At 51.2% G+C, this 19338-nt stretch overlaps 1 protein-coding gene across 1 annotated transcript in view; it reads right to left on the reverse strand.

Annotated features, from left to right (window-relative positions):
- Positions 1-14058, reverse strand: part of KDM7A (lysine demethylase 7A) — a 49309-nt gene extending 35251 nt beyond the window's left edge. The window contains exon 1 of the mRNA XM_075558735.1: positions 13868-14058. Within this exon, the coding sequence (XP_075414850.1) occupies positions 13868-14058 (191 nt within the window). The remainder of the gene's footprint in view (positions 1-13867) is intronic.
- Between the last annotated feature and the right edge of the window lie 5280 nt (positions 14059-19338).

Consider the following 19338-nt stretch of genomic DNA (forward strand, 5'->3'; position numbering starts at 1 on the left):
TTCCCTGGAGTCATCTCCAACCCCAGATGGCCTCTTTGTCCTCTCCCACATCACCCTGTGAAGGCTGCAAATGACCTTCCGTTTCTGGTCGACCAGCAGCGTCCTCTCCCAGACACTGACAAACACCATCTAGTCTCTTGACTCAGAGTCTCTTGTGTCTGCGAATTCACTCTCGCTGGACCTCACGCCAACACTCCGATGAGTGAGTGGGGCTTCTGGGAGGTGGGGAAACCTGAGCCGCCTCTGCGCCTGTTTCCCTGGGGGCAGAACAAAGGCTTGGCCTCCTCATTTCTGCTCTCAGACCGTGAACAAGTGTCCTTTTCGCAGCCCATTTAGGGCCATGGTTTCCACAGCACCCAGCTCTTTGTGGGTGGCTTTGTTGCTGAAAACCACCCCCTTGCCGGCTCATGTCCCCAACTCATGTCCCCAAGGCAGGGAAGGCCGTCATGTGCCTTCAGAAGCTGGCACACGAGCATGTGTCAGCCGGGCTTCTGGCAGACAAGCCTGGCTGCAAGCTCAGTGGAACACAACAGGACGGAGATTTTAAGCAGAAACAAGGAGGAGACGCACTGGATGTTGATGGAATTGTTGTGGGGACACACACACACACACACACACACACACACACACAAGCCCTGCCTTTCTCCTGGAGCAAACCTTCAGAATGTTCTCATTCGGTGATTGGATTAACGTCAGTAGGTACAGAATCACCTCTCAGAATGAGTGGATGGTGTGCACACACACACTGCCCAGCACATGATCCTAACTGATACTTTCTACCCAGTAACTGCTGCTGAGAGACACTATACACACAAGCTGTGGGGCACCCCAAGTCTGAAGCTTAGTCAGTTCCATGAACCCCACTTTCCACCACACTGCTGGGTGCATGTCTGTGCATGGCCATAAAGTACCCCAAGTACTGACTTGGGAGCTACAAGTAAAGTTCAGTGAGTAGGCCCACTTGTAAATATGGGGTCTTCCAAGAATGAGGAGGGGGCCCGCCATGTTCTACGCGCGAGCCTTCCTTGAAGGAGGCTCAGCAAGCGACCTGGGGGTTCCCTGCTGCTTGGCCCTGGGCCCTGAGAACTTCCACATGTGGCTTGTAGGTGACTCTTCCATAGACTGAGGCAGCTCTGTGAGGTATGGTACAGACCAGTCTGTGTGACATGCCCTCCAGCCCTCGTGTGCAAACCTGAATGACTGCACATGTGCAGCCTAGTCTGCAAGGATATACAAGGTCCTTGCTGGACCCAGCATGGGACTTGGGACAGACAGTTGTACAGATGCCTATTTGAAAAACAGAAACACCCATTCCTGAACCCCACCCTCACTGGTGGGAAAAATTACTGGGTAGAACCCAATCTCTGACTCAGAACCACTGCCACTGAGTCCATTAGGCTCCTTCCAAGGAGGGGTGGTGGTGGGTGGTGGTGGTCCAATCGTCTTTCTTTTTAACAAGTTCCCCAGATGGCTCTCCTGCAGCCAGGTGGGCAGGGAGATGGCTTCCGCACCAGTGCACTGTCACCTGAGCATAGCAGCGAGCTCCCTGGAGAAAGGTTGAGATTCAATCATCGAAATCTGCGATTCCCCAGCAGATTTACCCAGGGCTGAGTACAGAGCGGAGCCTCCACAATACTCTGGACAGGCAGACCCAAGTTGAAATGCTGAGAGGGAAAACATGGGGAAGGGATCAACCCTTCCCTTGGAGAGCTCGTTTTGGAAGGCCCATGCTGCCTGCCGAGGGAAAGTATGCCATGTTCCAACTGCCCATCTCGACTTAAGAAGCGTACAGAGTGTGCCTACGCTCCACATGATGGATTTACGACACCATCTACTTCAATGCTATTTCACATGCCCTCCCCAAGTACCTTTGGGTTTTCCAAAAAGGAGATGTACTGACAGAATAGACTAACTAGATGATGGATCAAACAAATAGATGGATGTTGAGTGAGTGGGCCATCAGCGGTCAGCAACAGCCCAGCCTGGGGCAGTTTCCTTTTCAGTGTGAGAACTGGAAGCTCACCCTCCTGGCACCTGCAACACACGCCTGCGGAACCATCACTTTTGGACTGGAGAACAGCTCGTCCAGAACCGTCCGTTCTGTCTAGGACTAGGACACTCAGCAGTGAACTGCCCACTTCCCAAGGGGGCCTTTTGGATCTCAGTGTTATCAGGTCCTTAAAGCCCATTTTGTCATCCCTCTTCATTTCCACAAGCAGTCAGGGGGTGGGTCTGACCTGGCATACTGGTGCGGGGCCATGAACACGGCCAAGCATGCTGGAACTGTGCCAGGTCATCTTCGTGAAGAAGAGCAACATGACAAGTGTCCCGTTCAAAGTGACCTTTAAAATGTTTATCAAAGCATGTAGTACTGATGAAGAACACAGCTTTCCCCCAGATCCCGGATAATTCTTCCCCCCAACTACCATGATCCGAATTCTACCTTGCAGAACTGGATAGGGCAGAGGTTGTACACTGGTGCATATGGGAGCTGGAAGCACAGGGAATCCAGGGTGGACGATACCTTCAGAACCAGGGTTGTGAGGGGCGATGCTGGGAGAGTAGAGGGTGAGTGGGTTGGAAAGGGGGAACCGATTACAAGGATCCACATGTGACCTCCTCCCTGGGAGACGGACGGCAGAGAAGAGGGGGAAGGGAGACTCCGGATAGAGCAAGATATGACAAAATAACAATCTATAGCAAGGAATGTACAGATGTGCTTTATACAATTGATGTATGTATATGTATGGAATGTGATAAGAGTTGTATGAGCCCCTAATAAAATGTAAAAAAATAAATAAAAACAAAACAACTACAAATCTAAAAAAAATGTTTATCAAAGCACTGACAACTGTCTTAAGACCACTTATAATGTGTCAGAAAATGGAACAAAGTAGCAAAGCCTATGCACTTAGTGCTTCTTCAGTTCACAGTTTTGTCCTGAAACCTCACTCCGCTGCCTGCAGCGAACCCACTGCCAGTAAGTCAGCTCTGACTCCCAGTGAGCCGGTGCTAGCATTGAGGAGAACTGTCCGTGGGGTTTCCTAGGTAATGAAGAAGATCACAGGAGAGTCGATGTGCTTGCATGATGGTGCTGGCAAACAATACTGAAAGTAGAAGAACAACCAGATCCAATCGGTCTCGGAAGAAGCACAGCAGGACGCTCCTTAGAGGCGTGGATGGTGAAATTTGGCTCACCTACGGTGGAGAAGTCACCAGGAGGACACATCCTTGGAAAATGATGCTGCACTTGGTAAAGTAGAGGGCAGCAAATAAAAGGCACACCCTCAGCGAGCTGGACCGGCCCAGGTGATGCAACATGGGCTCCAACGCAGGAATGCTTTGATTGTGAGGAGGGCACAAGGCCAGGCAGTGTTTTGTTCTGTGGTACTTGGAGTCATTTGGAATCAGAAGCCACCTGAGGGCCCCCAGTTACAACAACTGTTATGGAGCCTGATCAACAGGTCTTGACCCTGAGGAGTAATCAGGGGGTTCAAAGTGTCCACCTGCTGGTTGGCAGCCACGTGCTTAAGCACTGTGCCACAAGCGTTCCTTGCTACCCATCCAAGCCCTGGCTATCAAGTCAATTCTGACAATGACCTTGAAGGACAGAGATACTCTCCCCACCCCCACCTCAGGGTTTCTAAAGCCATAAATCTCTACAGAAGGTAGCTGCCATGTCTTTCCCCAGAGCCACTGGTGGTCTCAAACCCTGAACCTCTCAGTCAACAGCTGAGCGCTTGAACTGCTGCATCACCAGAACTCCCACTACTTTCCTACCAGGAAGCTCTGGAAGCAGGGTGTGCCAACATTCCCACGGCAGCTCTTTCTTTCATGACTCCAACATGCTCCATGTCAACTCTGGCCTTTGGTGGCTCTGCAGCACGTTCACCTTGGTTGGACTATCCCTCTGTCCAGGGCCCTTTCTGCATTGTCCCATGGGCTCAGCACTAGGAAATGAGGCAGCACCACTCCATGCGTCCCTGCCTGTCGAGACACAGACACACATCTGTTACTAGCACAGTGACAGGCTGGCTGCACACAGGAGCTGGAACCTGATGCCACTGCAGGAAGTACAAGCCCGGCCGGGTCTGACATATAAGGCTGGGGGGCTGGCCGGCAGAGCACTGTGGGAACAGCTCCTGAGCAAAAGTTTTTGTTCTGCTGGCCCCCTGAAGGGCAGGCTACACCAGAGAGAGTCCCAGAATCACAAGAGATGGGAGGCACTGGGCTGGGAAGAGGTCACTTCCGCTTCCAACAGTTACTGTGCATTTGCCCTTTCCAGATGGGGCCGGGCATAGGTGGGAAATGCTGCCATTGGCCTCGGCCCGCCCACTCCTTGCCCTCACAGCTCCGCAGTGGAGCGGTTAGTCCCACCTCGGCTTAGTGTTCCAGAAAGTGATTTTCCGACTATGAGCCATGAGTTGATAATGCACTTGATGTTTTTACAATTAAAGTACCAATAAATCAAGGGTATCAGAAGACCAGCCCTTACAACACAGGCGACCGCACTGGCGCATGTGTCCACAGAGCACAGACGAGGCAAGGGCCTCGGTGCCAAGGAAGCCACAGGCGGTGCATGGTTGTGCCTCCGGATCCCTCATGGCATCAGGCTGAGCACTGTTCCCTGAGCGAGCTAGGGGCTGAGTGCACCTAGGTGGAAACGGGTTTTCCAGTTTTCTCCAAGACAAGCCCTGCCAGGGAGCTCCACAGCACTCTGGTCAGCCAGCTGATTTTCTCAAATTGTCAAATTACCCACGCACCCAGGCCATCCTTCCTCTCGAGCCAGCCGCTGGCCTGGTGAGGGGGATTCGGAACTACAATCACACCAAGCACCCTGCCCTCAGGAGGTGTGTCCTGACCTGAGGACCACGTAAAACAGAAGGAAGCCCTGCGCCCCTCCCAGTCACTGATACGGTCCAGCCACACACCAGTCCATCTCTTCAAAGGTCTTCCTTTCCGCTGACCCTTCACTTTTCCAAGCATGTCCTTCTCCAGGAACTGGGCCCTTCTGATGACGTCCAAAGTACGTGACATGATATCTCGTTACCCTTGCTTCTAAGCAACATTCTGGATATACAGATTTGTTTGTTCTTCACGTAGGCTAAGGCACACTAAGAAGAAAGGCCTGGACATCTATTTCTGAAGATCAACTGATCCTAAGGTCCACAATGGTTGGATCGGCCACCAGCCATAGAGTGGGTGCGGGACCAGGTGACAGAGTCCAAAGGCAGCTGACAAGAGAAAAGAGAAGTGAGGACAGGATAATGTGGACATGTCAGGAGGCACAGCGGAGCTCACAGAGGGTCCCTGCTCCCCCGTAACCTCCGTGCAAAGGGAAGCCGGTCCTCTGAGAGTCAGAAAATGAGGATCAGCATGCAAAGGGGAAAGTGAGTCAGAGCATCGCGCAGGCAGAAAGTCAGCCTCTGACACCCGGGAACTGGGCGAATGCAGTAGAGTCTGCGCGGACCCAGGACTCGGGCCCATCACAGCTACATCAGTCCTCACTCATCCAGTACCAGTCGAGGCCGACTCCCATCAACCCTACAGGGCAGGACAGAATTGCCTCTGTGAGTTTCTTCATGAGAGTAGAGAAGCCCATCTTTCTCGCTGGGAGCAGCTGGTGGTTTAAAGCTGCCGACTTTGCAGATCACAGCCCAACATGCCACCACTATGCCACCACGGACCCTGTGATAGTTAGGTTTATCGTGCCAACTAGGCCAACAGGAACACGTGGGCAGATTTTGATCATGTGGCAGCTTAACTGGAGGGCAACTGAGATAAATACAGCTGGCCGGCCTCCCATCTTCCTCTTCCTCCCTGGTGACCGGACTGGTATGCTACTGCGTGAGCTAGCGGGCTGTGCTACCTGTGGGCCAAGTCGCATGGATCAAGCCACGTGGATCCTGTCACTAGAGCTTGAGGCTCCTTTGAGACCTGCTTCGCCATGCTACTTGCTTGAGTTCGAGATCCCATCAGGCCCTGCTGCGATAAATTCCCTTGCTACTGACTGTTGCCAGCCTGCCCTGCTGTCTGCGGGCAGACTCTGCCTGTCTTACCTGAGCCCACGTAAATGGAAGGACTTTCAGTATATTAACTGGTCCACAAAAGTGAGACGAACAACTGAGTCCTCTCACTGCTGGGTGGACTGATTAGCTGTTATATTTTTTCTTGCTGTATAAACATATATATCATGTGTCCTGGTTTCATTTCTCTAAAGAACCCTGCCTAACAAAAATCCCTAGAGCCTGAAGCTTCTTTGACTGGCAAACACCCTGATGCCAGGGGCTTAGGTGGAGAGCAAATGTTTTGAGAATGATGAGGGCAATGAATGTACAAATGTGCTTTACACAATTGATGTTATGTAAGGATTGTGATAAGAGTTGTATGAGCCCCTAATAAAACAATTTTTTTAAAAGGTCCCAAAAAAGGCAGCCAAACCATGGTGCCCCCAGGTGGGTCAGGGTGGAACTGCACTCCACAGGATGCACAATGGCTGGTTTTTCAGCCAGGCCTTTCTTTGGAAGCACCCGCAATCTTTTAGTTATGAGCTGAGCAGGCAAACTGCATGCAGAGAGCCAGTTCGATGTTGGCAAATCCACACTCTGGCGTTCTCTGCAGCATTTAAAGGAATGGAATAGCCGGTTTCGAGAACAGGAAACGCTCCTAGATCTGCAGCACATTTTAATCACTGGAAACCCATGCTCCTTCCCCACACACCCCACCCCCAACTTTTAGAGACCAGGGTCCCTGAACAGTGTTGGCTACTGGAGGGAGGGCACTGGGAAGGGGGGACCAGAACCTTCCTTTGTTACGCTCTGAAATGTAACCAGTCAGAAAAGTGATACAATGTAACGAAGCCAAAACAAAAAACCCCAAAGCTGACACTCAGTAGCAGCTGCAGCTCAGCTCCCTCCAGCTGGCCAAAAGCTGTCCACATGATCTAGGTGCTTAAGTTGCTCAACCAGCCCAAGATGCTTCAGGACAGCACGCCTCCAGCCCCATCACACTCTCAGTCTTGCGCCTCCCTCTGCAGATCTTCAGAATAAAGGCATTTGGCCTCCTGGGGATCAGAGAGGCCACTTTCCTGTCCCACAGTCCAGCTTTGGGAGTCTGCCAGGTAGAAGTCTGCACCCACCCAATTGGCCACAGCCAAGCCAAGTGTCAGGAAAGCGCTCTTTGTCTCGTGCCCCGGCAGCCTCAGGGCAGACACCCATGTCACATCAGGGTTGGCTCAACCGTCAGAACCACACAGACGCGCACTGTCGTGCTCCGGAATGAAAGACGACTCTGCCGAGAGGCTTCTCAAACACACTGCTCTGATCAAACGGACGGCTGGGGACGGGGCAGAGACGCTTCATAGAGCGGAGCTTTGTTCTCGTAGAGGCAATGCAGGTCAGATGGAAATGTAAAGATAGGTACAATCCCAAATAAATTTTAAAAGCAAAAAAAATAAAGTGCAATAGGAAATTCATAAGAATGAAATGTCTTTTCGAGAAAATACAAGGGGTTCCCAAAATTCATGGAAAACTGGAATTAAAAGATAATTGATGTTCCCTTGCATTTCACACTATTGCCAATAGTTCTAACTCTACCATGTTTATGCTAAATGAAAACCAGAGTAAGATGTTCATAGGCACACCCTGAGACCTGCTTTTGCTGGTGGCCACCAAATGGCTCTGGCCCACAGAGGTTCCTGGCACGACAGGACAAAGCCCCTGTGGTCCACAGGCTTCTCACTGGCTGATTTCATAAAGTAGATCACCAAGCCTTTCCAGTGACAGATACATCTCCAGTGCACTTGGCAAAGGCAGGAAATGTCGCTGATCCTCTGACTATACTGAGGACCCAAGAAATCCCTGTCCAGTGGTACTGTCCTAGATCAAACTCCTCTCTCAATTCACCGGCTCTTCGATCCTTCAGGATTCAGAAATAACAATGAACAGAACACATTGGTAATCTACCAAAGCCACCTTAGGAATACAGGAGTGCCTCTGGCCCAGAGGGTTACAGTAACCTGCTTCCTAGGCTCAAGTCTGTACAGACAGCAGCCAGAGACACGTCACTGTCAAAGCTTTACTCTTTCACTTCACGTACAGCCGAACGCATGCCCGGATGCTGACCAGGGCTCTGTCCCACCTCTCTGTTCAGTGTGCTGCTCGCCTCAAAGTGACAAGCTGGGTGCAGGCACGAGGCCTAGCTCTCTTCCCAGACTCCCACGAGCTCGCCGGCATGCCTGTGCCCAAGCACGTCCTCCTCAAGACCCCCGCTAGTCACACTTCTTAAGCAGCACCTCCAGCCCCAAGTGTTGTTTCTTCATAGCCCTGAACTCACTCTGGGGACACACACTTGCTTATTCCTCCTTCCTGACGAAAATATAAGTCTCAGGTGAGTCAGACCTTGTCCTGTTCATGGCCTCATCTCAGCACCAAGAACAGCGCCTAACCCACTGCCATCAAGTTGATTCTGTGTGAGGGACCCTGGCTTGAGGCATCCTTCTCCCGCAGAGCAGCTGGTGGGTTTGAACCGCCAACCTTTTGGCTGGCAGCCCAATGTTTGCACATTATAAACTCTCAAATGCGTATGGTGTGAATGAAGAGCCAAGGAATCATCTTCAAAGAAACCAACAACAACAAAAAAGAAACCAACAAAATTCCCCCCTGGATCTTAAATACTTAAACTCCTACAACTAGTAAGAACATTGTGATGTGTCCAAAAGCACTTTGGTTAACCCAAAAGCCAACCTCATGATGATGAAACATTAAAACCAGGAACAAGAAACAAAAAAGAACTACAAATAACTGTATGCTAACCACTAAACTGGTCTTTTTATTTTTTAACTTCATGCATTAAAAAGGTTCTTTACAATACTCAGTATAGACCAGGTCCTGACATCTCCTCCCCGCTCCGCCCCGGTCCTCCACCCAGGGAGCTGCCCTCAAGGTGGGGCATTTTCTCCCCTCAGGCGGTTCCCGGGTCCCTCAGTTAGCACTCCCAGAGGCCAGCCCCTTTCTTACTCCCATCACTCCCTGTTGCCTACCCTTGAACTTCAGATAGTTGGACGTCTGTATATGCTCGCTCGCTCAGGCAGGCCTCTTACTCAGCTTCTTCTGGATGAGAGCCACCTGTGCTGTGGCACGTCCTGCTTTACTGGCTGAGCGGGATTTCCTTTTATGAATTCACCAGTTTGGGATAATATAACTAAGGTCGCCGTGCGCATTCCTGGGAATGAATGGCTTTTAGTGCTACAGTCACTTCTCTGCAAGTCGGTGGTGTGCTGCTTACTGCCAGGGGCTGTGCGGTCGGTCCCAGCACACTATGACCCACGCACAGCAGCAGGAGGCATTTCCTGGTTCTGTGCCAGCCTCACAGCTGTTGCTACATCGAAGCCTGTTGTCGCAGCCACCGAGTCGGCTCATCTTGCTAAGGATCTCTCCCTTCTTTGAGGACCCTCCACTTTACCAAGCACGCTGTCCTTGTCTGGAACATTGGCAACGTGCCCACAGTATGTGAGACAGTGTCTTACCATCCTCACCTCTATGGAGTACTGGGGCTAAATTTCTTCCAACACAATTTGAGTGTTGTTGGTTTTTTCAAGTTTGTTCTTAGTGTGTTAATAATACCTTCAAGGACCCCTGGGGTTGCAGAGATTAAAGCACTTGGAAGCCAACTGGCATGTCCTACAGGGTCTGTCAGAGTCAGGATGGCACCGGTGAGGCACAATGACAATGCTGTAAGTTGGGAAGGCTGCAGGACACTGTACAGAAGGGCACCAATGGTGAGAGCGCTAATTGGAAGAAGCTTCTGTAGGGCTGTGTACCCTGGCCAGGTCTCTAGTTCAAGGGCATTCCTCACTGCACACTGCAGGTCCTGTCTTCTTCTAAGTAGCTAACCTGTATTCAGTCAGTCAATTGGTTTATTCTGGGGAAACAGAGATGTCCATCTAAAGAAAAGTAGTACGCCAGCTAAATAACTAACAACGGGTTGGGGATTACAAAACGTATTGTACTTCCATGAAATTAAAGGCAACACAGCCTCTAAAAATGTTTTCCAAGGACATTAAAGAAAGAGGGAGAAACAGTTCCTCTTGGTCCTTAAGGGTCGCTATGGGTAATGCTCAACTCCAGTACAAAGGTGTTTTGTTGTTGTTATTATGTGCTAATGGGGAAAAAATGTGCACAACCATTGTGGGAAGTGATACGGCGTCACCTCAAATGACTAGAAATAGAAGTTCCGTAGGAGCCAGCGATCCCTCCGTGGGTGCATGTCCTAAAGTAGGAGCCGTAACACCCACAGACGGGTGCTGTGCACTCGTGTATCGACTGCAGCACTGTCCACAATGGGAGAAGTTGGAAACAGCCCAGAGGCTGTCAGCGGGAGAATGGGTAAGGACACGCTGGTGCAGAAACAGACAGTGCAATGCTCTGCATCCGTATAAAACAAGGAGGAAACCACAAAGCACCTCGTGACAGGGATGGGCCTGGAGAACATTATGCTGAGTGGAGTTAGCCTCTCACCAAGGGACAAATATTGTGTGAGACCACCATTATAAAGACAAAAACCAAGACCAAGTCTGGCATTCCAAAGGGAACAGATTTTGAATGTTCCCAAGGGTGGGGGGAAGGGAGGGCAGAGGCAGCAAATGGACTAGAGGGTGGACAGGTGTTGAGGCGGGTGGAAGGGAGGATGGCAGCCCACAAGAGGAGCATGGGGGTGGGACAGAACATGGGGCTGCAGGTAAAATCAGAGGGGTGTTGACGAGTGGTTTGGATGGATAAATGCAGAATTGAAATGTAAACCCTTCACTCAATTCACAATAAAAATAATAACCTTTTAAAAGAGGTTATAGAAAAACAGCCTGCACAAGTATCACACTCCATACTTCTCAGCTTTTCTGTGACACACTGCTATTTGTCACTCAAAGAGGATATGCTATTAAAATGATTAAACAGCCCTGGTGGCGCTGATGGGTAAGTGATGGGCTGCTGTCATCAGTTCAAACCCACTAGCCATTGTGAAGGACAGAGATGAGTCTGTCTGTTTCCATAAAGACATATAGCCTCTGACACCCACATAGGATTACTGTGAGCCGAACAGACTCAATGCAGTCGGTTTGGGGTTTGGTTTAATAGAAAGACTGATCATGGATTTATATCCTAACAAGATGATCGCAGGCACCGTAGCACACATGAACCAAGATGGAGAGCTTTGTGTTGGATGATGGCCGGGATTTGGGAATGACATCTGGTCTAGAGATGATGGAGTGACCAGTCAAGGCAGTCCCCACTCCCACCCCACGCCCATCCACCAAGAACTCTGAGGGGAGAAACTCAACCCCTGGGTAGGAGAAACCACCCGCCCCAGGAAAAACCCACCGATGCCTTGCCTCTCTGGCCTTCCCTGAACGCCAGGCCACAGCTAGATTCCACCAGCCTCTGCCCAGCGGATGCCAACTGCTCAGCCCTGGGTCTCACACCCAAAGTGTCAGGAAACCCAAATGTATATCATGAATCACGGATTCTTCAAGTTTAAAAAAGAATCTTCTCCTTGAAGAAAGACAAGAATTGAGAACTGAGAAAGGGAAGGACAATTTTCTGGGCGCCACATCAGCCCTCTCTCCTTCTCTGCAAATGTTCCCCTTCCCCCAAATTGGGGGTGGGGTGGGCAACTCTCCCTTGGGAAAATAGTATTTCTTCAGTAATGACTACATCAAGAATGTTTCTGTTGGGTTCAAGGGAACCTCCACTCACTTCACAGAGTAATGATTATAGCAGGAATTACTGCTCCTGGGAAAATAATGCTGTTGTTAGGCTGTCATCAAGTTGATGCCAACTCACAGCGCCCCTACAGGGTTTCCCTGGCTGTCACCTTAACAGGAGATGTCACATCTTTCAGCCGCCAGGTGGGTCTGAGACACACTTTGATTAACGCCCAGTGCTTAACCACTGGGCCCCAGGGCTCCTGGCAGGCCAGTAAACAAATCAAGACACCCCACCCCCAGCCACAGCCTAGTCCCAACTCACAACAACCCTAAGGGTCAGACCAGAAGTGGGGAAGTGGACAACCTCGTGGTTCTCTCTCTCCAGGAGCAGTGAGTTTGAGCAGCTCGTGATTAGCAGCCTAACAGGTAAGCCACTACACCAGCAGGACTCCTACAAAATCAAACAGACCCCAGAACGCCTGGCACAGCCTGAGGAATTAGGCTTATTCATAAGATACTGCTTTTGCAACAAGACTCCCTCCTAACTCTTGATGACTGACAGCCACATTCAATCCCCAAGAAGCGCCTGTCAAAAAGCCCTTCGCTTACAAAAATGCCTATTTTGGAATCACTTTATTCTGTGATATAAAGTCACTTGAATTTAAATGACAGTACAGAGCAGACTTGTGGGTTCGCTCTTCCTCCTCTACGTCCCCCGCCCCCCCAAACACAAACACACACACAAATACCTCAAACTCACACCCAGTCAATTCTGAGCGTACAGTGACTTTATAGGACAGAGAAGAACTACCCAGAGGGTTTCCAAGGGTGGCAGTCTTTATGGAAGCTGACTGCCTCATTTTTCTCCTTCGGATGGGCTGGTGGCTCAGAACTGCTGACCCAGTGTGCTTAATCCTCTTTGCCACCAAGCTTCCTCTCTCTCTCTCTCTCTCTCTCTCACACACACACACACACACACACACACACACACATCCTTCTTTATTCCCTCTTCAAACTCATTTACAAATTTACATTCAAATGCGTTACCAAAGCCCAGCACAGACTAACTGAGGTTTCTCAGTTACTGCGTTAGTTTCACATGTGGAGGATTAAAGGACTTCTCATCTGAAACCTATCAAATCTCTATGCTCTTCCCGGGGGGTCGACTCCTCATGCAGCTTGAGATGCCTCCAATTTCATTTAAAAAAAAAAAAGTTCAAGAAAGCCAGCATCCCACAGCCAGGCCCTGCGCTTACTGACTCCACAACCAAAGTTTCCCACAACCTCTCTCTCGGTGCCTCCAGAACAGAGGCAGGCCACCCAGGGGGAGCGCTGTCTCAGGTGCAAGGGCCGTCTGTTCTGCGCGGGCTGGCGAGGCGTCGCACCTGGGCACCGCCGGCCGGGCGGACACTCGCTGTCCCTGGGGCTGGTCCTGGGCCGCGCGCGGGCTTTCCTCCCCGAACCAGCAGGGGGCGCCCGCGACGGCCGGCCGGCCCGGCAGCGTTCCCTGAAATTAGGGGGGGGGGGCTGCATTTAAATGCCCTGCTGTCAATCAAGGGGCACTTCCTACAATCACAGTGCCCCTGTCTGCTCCTGCCCCGAGCGCACTCCCGCCCCGCGACACCCCCGGCCGGGGCTCCGGGACCCTGCTGCGGCCAGAGGTGACCGCGGGCCCGGCTGCAATCCCCAAATAAGGACTTCGGGCGCCGAGCCCCAACTCGGCTCTTTGTTTAAATGCCTGGGCAGCCCTCCCACGCCGGAGCCGGGGGCCGCGGCGCCGCCCTCGCCCAGCCTCACACTTTGATGACAAAACACGCGCGGGGGCGGCCCGACCTGCCAACGTCACCGCGGGCGGCCGGCCCGCGCCGCCCCCCAGCCCCGAGCCGGGGCCCGCGGCCCCGGGAGCGGGCGCCCCCCGCCCGCGCCGCCGGCTCCCCAACTTCCGTCAACACGGCCAAGTGCCGCCGGGCCGCCCGGCGCCGCATCTGTTGCTCTGTTTACTTCCGCGCGGCGCGGGGCGCCGCGACCCCCGCCCGGCCGCCGGCGACAACTTTCGGGCGGCCGCCCCCGCCCGCCGGCCGCCGGCGCCCCCGCGGCGCGCCCGGCCCCTTTGTTCCCGTGTCGCGGCCGCCGGGCCGGGCCGCGCCGCGCGGGCCCGCGCCGTACCTGCCGTGGAACCAGTCCTTGCAGGCGTCGCACTCGATCATGAAGCGGCTCACGTCGTACGGCTGCCGGCACACGCAGTAGACCGGCGGGGCCGGCGGGGCGGCCGAGGCCCGGCCCGGGGCCAGCGGCGCGCCGGCCGCGGCGGCCCCCGTCGCCGCTCCCGCAGCCAGCGCCGCCGCCGCTCCGGCCATCTTTAAACCTCACGCCGCCGCCGCCTGAGCGCCCGCCCGTCCGCCCGCCACCAGCGCCGCCTCCCGCAGCGGCCGGAGCAGCGGCGGCGGCGGCGCCTCAGTGCGCGCGCGCGCGGGGGCGCGGGCCGCTCCTTCCGGCGCGCGGGGGCGCGGGGGCGCGCGGCGGGCGGGGGCGCGCGCGCGGCTCCCGAGGCGGCGGCGCGCCGGCCGGGCCTGAGGGGAGCGCCTGGCCTCGCCGCGGGGGCTCGCGGAGGGGACCTGAGCCCCGGGCCCCAGCACCAGGGGACACTCGCCGGGGGCGTCGGGGGGCGCTTCCCGGTTGCGAGCAAACTTCTGGAAACGTCCCGCCGAGTTCTGCCGGGCCGGCTGAGGGAGCTGCTCTGGGTGGCTGGGTGTTTCCCAAGGGAGACCCGTGGGGGTCGGGGACCAGCGCCGGGAAGACGGATGCCATTCGACGGCACTGACAGCTCCGACCGAAGGACCAGCAGCGGGACGCGCCACCAAATACCGGGGTGAAAACTCACTGTAGCGATGGACTAGGACGGGGCAGAACTGCCCCCATAGGAGCAGAAAGCCTTAGCTGCCTCCCTCCCGATAACAGGTGACGCTGGTATTGATTTCACTCTGTGATTAAAAACCAAACTCGTTGGCATCCAGTCAATTCTGACTCACAGTGACCCTAGAGGACCGGAGAGAACGGCCCCTGTGAGTTTCAGAGACTAACTCCAGGGGAGTAGAAAGTCTCATCTTTCTCCCTCAGAGAGGCTGGTGGTTTCGAACTGCTGACCTTGAGGTGAGCAGCACAGCCTGTTGTAATCCATGATCTCCTACGCAGATTAAAGGTAGCTGACACATTTACAACGGGCAGAGTTTGGCTTCAACTCACAGCTAAGTGACTTGGAAAGGGCTCGGAAGAAGGCTATTTAAACAGACATTTGTCACACTGTTTCTGTACCACTAGGGAAAGCCCTGTGGCTCTCTCCGTGATTTTTGTTGAGGGTGGGGGGGCTCCCCACCCACAGAAAGAGCATTCAGTAATGCCTCCCCCTGTTGACACCAGAGGACTTGCAAAGCCCGTTGACCAATAGAACTTTAAAAAAAAAAAAGGTATTTTTTTCCCCTTAAAGTTCATAAAGTGTCCTCGGCATCAAATGATGAGTCCCTTGAGTTGCTTGCCTCGAGTCTCAAAGATTGCAGGTGAAACAAAAGCGTAGGCTTTGGGATTTTGAATAGTAGCTTACTGAGTTGTGGCTGCCACGTGACAATTTTTACGCAAACTGTTCAGTGACATTAGTTGTAACTTTCACAATGTGCCAACATCCTCTTTCATTGTCTCCTGGTTGTTTCACATCCCAGACACTTATCTTCTCATGTTTGCTTTACAGTCACTGTTGACCTTTCATTGATGCTCATGTTTCTTTTTCATTTTAAGGTTTTATTAACTTTGTATTATGAATTAAGTAGCAGTTTACATTTGAGATCATCTTTTTTTTAATTTAATTCAACATTTTAACAAACCTCCCAACAACCTGCCCTCTTTCCCCTCCTTTTTTGGGGGCCCATTTCTCTCCCGTAGAATGTTATCTTCCACATCCTTTCCCCTTCTCGTCCCTGGTAACCATCAAAGTCTCTTCTTTTGGTATAAAAACCTTTGTTGTGATTCTTTTTCCCCCTTTTATTTCTGGTATCCATATGTGTCCTTTTGTGATTGACTAACTTCACTTGATGTAAAGTGCTCCAAATCCATCCATGTCAGGAGCTGCTTCACCAACGTGTCACTGTTCTTTAATGATGTGTGCTCATCCAATTGTGTGTGTGTGTGTGTGTACACCAAGGTGTGTTTATCCATCTTCTACTGATGGGAATTTAGTTTGTTTACGTAGAGATGGTTTTTTAATGAGGTACTGTACTTACAAGTGATACCCTTGATTTGCATGCCAACCTGTCATTTCACTCAGAGGTAAACTCAAGATAGTTTCGGTCTGAGGTTTAAAGGGTGACTCAAAGCTAAAGGTTAAGTTCCTGAATTCGGTGTCTGGCCCTTTTCCTAGTCCACTACTGCTCGGCACATGGATGACAGAAAGAGAAAACTCCGGAGGCCATGGATGACCACACAGAGAATGAGTGTGACAGAGTCCCCTGTGGAAAGGAAGGTGTCGGGGCCACGAGGCCTGTGCTCAGAGGCATCCTGGACTAGGGGGTGAGGAAGGAACCTACCTTCAGGGGGTGCCTTTAACAGTGAGACCTTGGACAAGCTCTCAAGTGTTCTTGAACTAGATCCTTGAGGATCCGTTAGAAGAAAACATTGGGTTCCCTCCTTAACAACCTCATAATGATATATCTTAAGAAGCAAAAAGAATCGTGTACAAGGGAAGTGAAAAAAATATCGCTCCTAGGGTCAGACATGCACAGGCTTATTCCGAACAAGACATGTTTCAAAATGCTTCTGTGATCAGTGACTGGCAGCAGACAAGGCCTCGCAGTAACATGTTTGTCTTAGTCTCATGACAGTGCCTTCAAAAGAAGGTCCAACCAAAACAGTGAACTTCGTTTTCTTCTCAACAGCTTTATTGGCACATAATTTACATGTCATACAACTGAATAGTTCGATCATTCAGTGTTATCAAGGGCAGTTGTACAATCAGCACCACATCTGTCACAGTCCAAGTGCACCCTCCCCCAAAACAGTGATTTCTGAGGAATCCGTTGGGGCCAGTTCAAGGCAGAAAGGTCAGCCAAGTCGATATGGTGCCTTTTTTTTTTGGTGGGGAGGGCATTCCAAAGGGCTCATCTTGATAGATTTGCTCCAAGAACGCAGGGCAATCATGGGGGCTTATTCAGAAGAAGTTTCAAGAACACTGAAAACTACATCATGAGAAGAAAACCCAGGAAAGGGAGGGGAAAAAGAGCTGATACCAACAGCTAAAATAGAAAGTAAATGTTTATAAAATCATGATAACATATATGCAGATATGCTTGATACCATTGATGTATGGATTGTTATAAGAGCCCCCAATAAAATCTTTTTTAAAAAGAAGGAAAGAAAAAGAAAAGTCAGGAAAATTGGGCTGAGAAACGTTTTTTGTTTGTTTTATTTTCCATCTCGGCAATGTACCTCTCGCTCTTCAGGGGTAGCAAGGGCTGGCCTATGAGAATTTCATCTGGAAACTTCATTACATCCACCCCACAGCCCTTCAGCTCTGATCTTGGCCCTTCAGATTTCATTTTGTTCCCCAAACGCAAAGGACGCTGAAACGGAAGGTGATTTGAATCCCTCAAGGATGCTGTCAAAACTGCCATTTTGACGTGGCGGCAGTTGAAGAGCACACAGCTCTCTGGGGAAGGGCTAGAGAGATGGAAACGCCGGCCCTCTGAAGGATACAGATTTAGATGAAGGCTCTGGAGAAGCACATGTATCCCGTTTTGATATTGTCGTTCAAGAAAGGTGTCTATGGAAAAAAAATTTTTTTTATTTAAAAAAGGTGTCTATGATGTTCCAGCCCTGCTTTTTCGCTCACCTTTGGGCCTGGAACACACTTGGCAGAGGGTGTACCCTCTGAAGACAGCACAACAGAAGGAGTCAGACCCCAAATGGGCTAAGTGTGGTGTCGGGAGGTGGCCATGGTGCCATGCTGGAGCCTGGGCAACCAAGGTGGGCAATCTCACAGGTTTTCACCCTGCACGTGAGCCATCCTCCATGCTGAGGAGCCTTAGTACCTGGTCTTGGGTGTCAGCATGGGCAGGGTGCATGTTTGTGGGCAAAAGTGAAGCAGTAGCAATGGGAAATCAGCCTCATGTAGAAAAATGAATCCATCAAGTAAGTGGACCAAGATCATGGGAGCCAGAATTCTCCCTGTTGGGAAAGAGTGTTGTTACAATGATGGAAAGATATTTCAAATGACCCCTTTGGACAGCGGCTTGATATATAAGGACATAGGCACTCAGTCCATTGGCAGCGTGAGGGATGGAGGGAGTAGAGAAGTAACATCACATTACGGAGCGCAACCAGCTTGGATCTTGGCTTCTAAATACCATCCTCCACTCACTATCTCTTCTCATCAGAACCGGAGACGGAAAACACAGGCTGAGCTTGGAGCATCTTGTGCTGTAAAAGAGGGACCTGCTCAGGGAACTAAAAACACTCCAACATGGGCCCCACTGGCCAAACCTGGGACAGATTGAGCTTCAAAATAAGTATAATAATGCATTGTACACCATTGCAAAACAAAACAAACCATAAAGACTCTAAGTACATCAATTTAAAGTTGCGGGGACCAGCCTCCACAATCGAATGGGTCCCAGGGGGAGTGGTGTCACTGAAGGGTAAATTAAAAAGAGCTACCAGACAAGACATGCAAGTGTTCACCTCTGCCATGGTGACTGGAACCAGAGTGAGAGAGGACTGTATTCTCTCATGGACTTCTATAATCTCAAGCAAGCAGGCCACATCACACACACAGCAACAGGAAGGAGTTGCGTTGGCGGCATACACAACAGGAGGGAGATGAGCTAGGAGTATACACACAATGGGAAGGGGAGGTACTAGATCAGTGGCTCTCAACCTTCCTAATGTCGCGACCCTTTCATACAGTTCCTCACATTGTGGTGACCCCCCCCAACCATAAAACTACTTCATAACTAATTTTGCTACTGTTATTAATCAGGTGACCCCTGTGAAAGGGTCATTCGACCCCCAAAGGGGTCGCAGCCCACAGGTTGAGAACCGCTGCTCTAGAGTCATACATGTGAGAAGAAGGTACAGGACAACCACACTTGATGCTAATCCATTCTAGAAGGAGCGTCGAGATGCAATGCATGCCATCAAGTTCCAAATCAGTTTTTCCCCCATAAGAAATAACTGAAAACGGATTAATCTGTTCTGACCACCAAGTTTTTACCCTAACCTTGCCTTTTTATACAAAACATTACACGGAAATTTCGAAGTAAATGAGTTCAGATTTAAATAATATAATTTAAATAAGAAACACAACATTAAAAAAGTTCTTAACAACCACATTATGCATTATGGCCCATACCTTGAGATGGCTGAGGACCTGGATCTGTGGACAGGGATGTGGAGAGGAGGTGTGGAGAGAGAGAGTGTCGTCGTTGGGAAGGGGAATCCCCTTCCATAAAATCCACTGGTAGCTGCTTTTGAGGAGTTTGTTCCCTGCTTTGCCTTTTTTCCCCTAGGACCTGCCTGGCTTTCTCTAAAACAAAATCTGTCTAATGTGGTCTGCTGTTGGCATTTCCTTAACTATTTTCTAAAAGGGCTCACGA

Source organism: Tenrec ecaudatus, chromosome 9 (genome assembly GCF_050624435.1).
Source record: "Tenrec ecaudatus isolate mTenEca1 chromosome 9, mTenEca1.hap1, whole genome shotgun sequence".
In the NCBI taxonomy this organism is placed as follows: domain Eukaryota; kingdom Metazoa; phylum Chordata; class Mammalia; order Afrosoricida; family Tenrecidae; genus Tenrec; species Tenrec ecaudatus.